The sequence below is a fragment of the Hippoglossus stenolepis genome, chromosome 18, assembly GCF_022539355.2.
Source record: "Hippoglossus stenolepis isolate QCI-W04-F060 chromosome 18, HSTE1.2, whole genome shotgun sequence".
NCBI classification, from domain to species: domain Eukaryota; kingdom Metazoa; phylum Chordata; class Actinopteri; order Pleuronectiformes; family Pleuronectidae; genus Hippoglossus; species Hippoglossus stenolepis.
This window is the reverse complement of record NC_061500.1, coordinates 2,235,733-2,241,942: the sequence shown is the minus strand read 5'-3', so window position 1 is coordinate 2,241,942 and position 6,210 is coordinate 2,235,733. Positions and strand designations below refer to the sequence as shown.

Genomic DNA, 6,210 nt, shown 5'->3' with positions numbered 1-6,210 from the left:
GTGTGTGTGTGTGTCTGTCTGTCTGTCACAGGGGGGGTGCAGCAGCTGTTGGCTCCACAATAGATGGCAGTGACGTGCGACACACAGTGACTATAGAGTTTGAATCCACAGACACAAAAGCCTCTTAAAGCTTCTGAATCACAAAACCTCGGAGTGTGCCAGGAGCAAAAGATCAACTTCTTCACTCTGCAGCTTCAGTTTGCTCGACGCTTCTCGACTTTTTCAAAACACTTCACGTCAGAATCACCGTCACACATAAGTCTTGAAAAACACAACAACTTCCTGTGCATCAGCTGAATCTGACCAGAAAACACCACTTGACCAAAATGCTGCAGCTTGTACACGTCTGTGCAGTTATTTAGGAACTGATATGTTTGCTTTGCTGCGTTAGCATGAAGCTACAGTGCATGGGGCAGTCACCTGGTTTGTGTGCATGCGACTGCAGGTACTTGATCGTCCAAATACACAGACACCCAACACTTGCTTTTACTTTTTGCAGGAGCCCCTCTTTGACTGAATGAGCAAACTGTCTGCAGCTGCTGTCGGCACAGAATAAACCCTGTGATCATTTAAAGGAATAGTTCTTACAGGGAAAATGTGTTTTCTCTTTGCAGGTTACAATGCTACTGCTCATGCACGTGCACTAAACATGCAGCGACAGCCTGCAAGTGGTCGGCTGAGCTACAAAAATAACACTGGTTTTCACACAGATGAAGGAAAGTGGCATCGGATGGAGCGTTTTCTTCATTTCTTACAGTCTGAGACATGAGTCTAGTCGCAATCTTCTGATCTTACTTTTGGCAAGAAAGTTAAGAAAGCATTTCGCTCAAATGTTAGACTGTTACTGAAGAATTTGAAGAACAAGGTTTTATGGTGAATTCGTGCAGGAAGGTTCATATTAATGACTAAATGAGGCAGAGTATAGATTTCTGTCACAACTTCCCCGATGTCCGAGGTGCACGACTAAAGGGAAATGTCTGAGGAGATTCTGATCATAAGGGAAAATATGTTGTTAAAGATGAGTGAGTTCAGGCAGCAGATCACCGAGGTCAGGTCACCTCCGTACCGCAGGACCTCTCAGTCGCCTTCAAAAAGTCAATATATCGTTAAAATCCAGTTTTCAGAGTTCAAATGACAATCAGAGCTGAAAACATGTTGCACACAGGAGGACGAGAACGAGAACGAGCTCAGAAAGTCAAAAACTCAAATCAGGAGCCGGTTCGCCAAAGTAAAAGTCCATTTGGGACTTCAGGCAACTTTAAGCTGAGAAGAAAAAGGTCAAAAAACAGTCGAACAGCAAAACTTGCTTCAAATATTTTATTTGCAGATTTTCATCCGACAACAGATTCAGGTTTTCAGTGAACAAGTCAATTAATATGACAAAGTGAAAACAACAGAGCTGAAGTGAAACCTTCAGGAAGTAGTTTATCTTTAGTTTTAACTTTCAGTTTTCAAGATTCAAGCTCAAATCTACACAGTTATTTCCATTTTAACACTTTTCAATTTTTGTTGTCATTGTTAAATTTCCAAAGTGAAACCTTTAGAGAAAAGACATTTTCTTCTTAGTTTTTATGTTTATCTTTTTTAAATCATTGTTAAATTTTCTAAAGTGAAACCTTTAGATCCTTTTTTTTCAAGACTTTTTTTTAGAATATTTTTTTGTCATCGTTAAATTTCTAAAGTGAAACCTTTAGAGAATTAAGACCATTCTGGAAAGTGGGAAACATTTGCGCTGATTGCAACTGTTGTCGTGTTGCTCAGCGAAGAGGACACTTTTAAAAAAGTCTCTTTTTAAAAAGGCCTCTTCCTCCGCACCGCTTCTTCTCCTGCTGCGCGTGCGTGTCAACGTGCGACGTTTGCTCTGTGGAACCACAGGACGCAGAACTCGCTTCTCCTTCCTCTCCAAACCTCATCCGCACAAAGAATGAGGGTCGACGAGTCGCTCTTGTAGCATGCCCGACCTCGTTCACATAAAGAATGAGAGTCATCTGGGCATGGACGGGACAAGAAGCGCGGTTCACGGGGCCCCTCCTCGGGGCCGGCGCCGTGCTGCCTGGACGGGAATCCTCCTCAGGAGTATCCAGGGATGAGCAGAAACAGGGTCATCCTCATCGGGATGAGTATTTCCAGATAAGAAGCTTCACAGCATCTGAGCAAGAGAGGAGCCGGGGCCCCGATCAGCGGCCGGGGAGGCTGACCTCAGGGACCCAGTCGTTCAGACGGCGGCTCTCCTCACAGAACAGGTGCAGCTTCTCCAGAGCAGGGTCCTCCCAAGAGCCCTCAGCTGGGTTCTGTTCACACAGGAGGAGGAAGAGGGGTTAGTGTCACATGTCTCACACACACACACATCTGGAGCAGAGGAGTAAAGGATGAGGCTGGAGGAGACTGAGGTCCGGGTACATACCGTGATGAGGACGCAGTGAGCGTCTTCCAGCTGCTCCGCCTTGTCTCCAACGAGCTCAGCCAGACGCTGCACGTCGCTCACTCGGACGATGCTGATGTCGTTGTCGAAGCAGAAGGACTGGATGAGGGTGAAGTGGATCTGCAGAGCGATGTCACACTCGAACTGCTCGTCCGTGGCCAGGACGCAGAAGGACACACTGTCCGGGTCACTGTGGACAAAGAGAAGACACTTCCTGTTAGCTGCGGCTCTCAGATCCTGATCAAGTAGAGTCATATATACATATATATATATAAAGTCCTGTTTAAGTCCTGTTTACTTACTCAGTCATGATCTTAGCGCTCTCGTAGACTCCGGCGGTGACTCGGTTCTCGCTCTGAGCGCAGAGCAGAGCTTCCTTCAGGGATTTTCCAGGAGACTCCATGTTTATATCTCACAGTTCAGCTGAGGTGGTCAGGATGTTCAGAGAAGGGTGTTTGTGCTGCTTCCTGGGGTCTGCCAACATTTATACTGCCGACCCGGCACACGCTCACTCCCCGATTGGCTGGTGGGGGCACAATGGCCACAACAGGCCTGCAGCCGCCTCCCCACCCTCAGGGACGCGTGCCTATAGAAAGTCTTAGAAAGTCGGGGGCAGCTTCGGTTGAAAGGCTCAGATGTAGAAAGTCGCTGACCTTTAAATGATTCTTTGAGCGTACAGGAATAATGAAATCACACGGGAGGAGCGGGCGGCCGTCGTCCAAGTGCTCGAAGGTCAGAATGAATCAGAAGCGAAGATTGACTCCAAACTGTTGGAGGAATAAACACTGAGGTTTACAGGTTACAGGGACCTGTTTTACATTCATATCTTTATATCTATATATATATACATAGCAGATACATACATATATACTGTATGTATATATCTATATACATATAGATACCAAAACAGGGAGTAGGCTCAAGTAATAGCTTATTATTCCAACTTTTTACACACACAGAAATAATTTATGTATATAATTAAGTTCTGAAGCTTCGGTGAGTCAGTCGATTTCTCGGTTTTTTATTATTTTAAACATTTATTTAACTTTTAAAGTGAGCTACATGTTTTAGTTCCTGATCATTCACCATTAAGACACTTATTGATTTCTGTTGAGGAATTGTTGACCATCCTCACACATTACTGTATATGTCACTATACAGTATATTATGTATATTACACATTATGTCTATACAGGAGACTAGAGCCTGTCTAGTTCCACAGATGCTCCCTTCTCTCTCTGAGCTGAACCAAGGTCAGGTTATAGATAAAGGACCAACAGGACATTGTGGTGTCTTCACTCAGGGACGTTCATATCTAACTCAGATGCTCCAGACAGAGAGACACCAACTCAAGACGTGAGGACACAATGTGATTTAGGAATGAATACAAGTAGACGGCATGTGGCCTTCGGTCGTTCTTCACTGTGAACTTCAGATCTGATCTTAATAATACTGATGATCAATAACTATTAATTCTTCTTCTTCTTTCTTGTAGTGTTTATCATCTGATTGTCCCTGCACTGTGATTTATATAAATCATAGTATTTGAACCTGAAATAATAAATATATTTCAGAAAAAGCTCTGAGGACTTTTGCAGAGCTCCTGTTTTCCAGATCCTGAGACATCCAATAAAAACTGTATGAGGACATTTGTAAAATACAGTAACTTTCTATACTAATACTCTGTGGTGATCGCCCCCCCTCTCCAGTTGTCCTGGGTTTCACTTGGACTTTTATTTGACTCGTGACCAACTCCACTGTCTGAACTGTTTCTTGTAGATTGTGGCACGCGCCGCTGATTTGCATGCGTAAAGCCGGACCTCACTCGAGGCGCGTGGCATCTGGAGGTGCCTGCGCGCTGTCTGCATCTTTCTCCATGGCGACCGAGAGATACCGTCTGTCCCCGGGGAGAAGGTGAGGGGGGGGGGGACAAAGGACGCGAGGCAGGGCCGGGCAGCACCTGCTGGGCGCGATGACCGCACCTTTCCATTCCGCTGCTCGTAGGATTTATCAGTATTACACTGATCCCAGATCCGAACGCACAAGTTTAGCGAAACGTATTTCGGTTTGTAGAGTCTTTGCAGCTTTATAACTCAGAAAAACTAAAACAACACTTTTCTATATCTCCATCCTCGACTATCTTCTCCCAACCCCGTTATGGATTACACATCACATTTAGGTTTATAGAGTTTTTGCAGCTTTGTAGCTCAGAAAACTTATTTAATGAAGAAGATATAAAAACAGCACATTTCTATAAGTCCTATTTTCTCCTGAATGCATTCGAAGCCTTTATCCAAACTGCTTTAGAGCTTCAGACACTTTCATCCTCAGATGTTCGGAGCTTCGCCGCAGGTCATCACAGAGCAGCTTTGACCAGCAACACCTGTCGCGCGCTGCCTCCGTCTGGCAGATGTGCTTCAGCAACAATGGGTCCGTATCGATTTGCACGCGCCTGCCCTGTGGCCATGCAAGCTGATCCTTCCTCAAATAGCCCAGAGTGGGTCTCCATCAGCTGGATCCATCACCTCCTCCTCCTCCTCCTCCTCCTCCTCCTCCTCCTCCTCCTCCTCCTCCTTCAGTCCAGCTGATGAGTTTTACTGCAGGAGACAAACAAGTGATTCTGTTGCTGCAACAACGAGCAGATAAGAAACTAAAAACACGCACGTTGTGTTTTCATACACGTGTTTACAGCTCAAACTGAAAGTGATGTGGATCTGCCGTCGCGAGTCTGGAGATAAGAAAGTCTAGAGCATCATTTCTCCTCTTTGCCATTCAAATTTAATCAAAACTCAGACAACAGCCTGGCGGATGTGGAGACGTGCGGACAAAAGAGCGGCGCGCCCTGGGGTTGGGGTTGACCTGGGTTTAGGAGAGAGGGGAGGAGGGGGCTGGGGGTTGAGGTCCCTCCCCTCATAGCTACAGTCCTCCATCTGCCGCTCGGCCTTCAGTGGAACAATAGCGCTGAATCAATCACCGCCAACCTGTGTCTCCTGCACGCCAGCCCCCTCCTCTATTAACGCAGCAGTGGCAGCAGGCCTGACCTGATGTGTGTCGGATTATCACGCAGCTAAAGAATAAGCAGATAAGCACGAGCTGTTGGACAGAAACCGCTCAGTCACTGAAATAGACGCGTGCGTAAAAGTTTGGTTGAGCGTAAAAGTGACCAGGAGGAAAGTCGCCAGAAACACTGTGTGTTTATAAAAAGCTGCAAATAAACACATTACACTAAACTTAATACTACACAAAAGCACATGCAAACGTTATACTGACGACAGATTGCTTCATGAGTGGAAATGAGGCGTGCGTAAAAGTTTGGTTGTGCGTAAAAGTGATTAGGATTCAACAGAAAGTTGTGCAGAAAATGTTTATTTACAGCTTCACGTAAACTCATTCCATACAAAACAAATACACACGAACTACTGGGGTGAAAGTGCTCAATGAGTGGAAACGGTGCTCGCGTAAAAGTTTCTCCACGATTGGAAAATAGCAGAAAGTTGCAGAAAGCATTTGTTGAATTTATGCACCGAATACCAGACAAAACAATAGTTTACAAGTTGTCGTGCAGAGTTCAGCCCGTGTGGCCCCTGAACTCCCCAGAGTAAATAAATAAGAACCGAGCAGCGAGTTTCTGGACAGCTGATGTCCACGTGGTACGCAGTGCAGATTGCGCAGCACGCACAGCGTTCTGGCACGCGCTGCTCATTTGCATTTGTATGGAGGAGCGTGATAATAGAGGGCTTCTGTGCGCACAATAGAGGCCGTTTTATGGCCAGTCCTCGAGTCCACAG

The 6,210-nt window shown here is 45.7% G+C and overlaps 1 protein-coding gene across 1 annotated transcript; it reads right to left on the bottom strand.

The window, feature by feature from the left end:
* Positions 1-2,031: 2,031 nt before the first annotated feature.
* LOC118098217 (growth arrest and DNA damage-inducible protein GADD45 gamma) lies at positions 2,032-2,825 on the bottom strand. The gene is made up of 3 exons (XM_035141838.2): positions 2,725-2,825; positions 2,405-2,612; positions 2,032-2,291 (listed from the first exon to the last, which is right to left on the bottom strand). Exons 1-3 carry the CDS (start codon positions 2,823-2,825, stop codon positions 2,178-2,180), a joined length of 423 nt encoding a protein of 140 aa, XP_034997729.1. The 3' UTR covers positions 2,032-2,177.
* Between the last annotated feature and the right edge of the window lie 3,385 nt (positions 2,826-6,210).

Coding starts and splice junctions, on each gene's coding strand:
- LOC118098217 (XM_035141838.2), bottom strand. CDS start 2,825: ATGGAGTCTCCTGGAAAATCCCTGAAGGAAGCTCTGCTCTGCGCTCAG. Junction 2,613..2,724: donor AGCGCTAAGATCATGACTGA/GTAAGTAAACAG, acceptor CTTTGTCCACAG/TGACCCGGACAGTGTGTCCT. Junction 2,292..2,404: donor CTCACTGCGTCCTCATCACG/GTATGTACCCGG, acceptor CTGTGTGAACAG/AACCCAGCTGAGGGCTCTTG.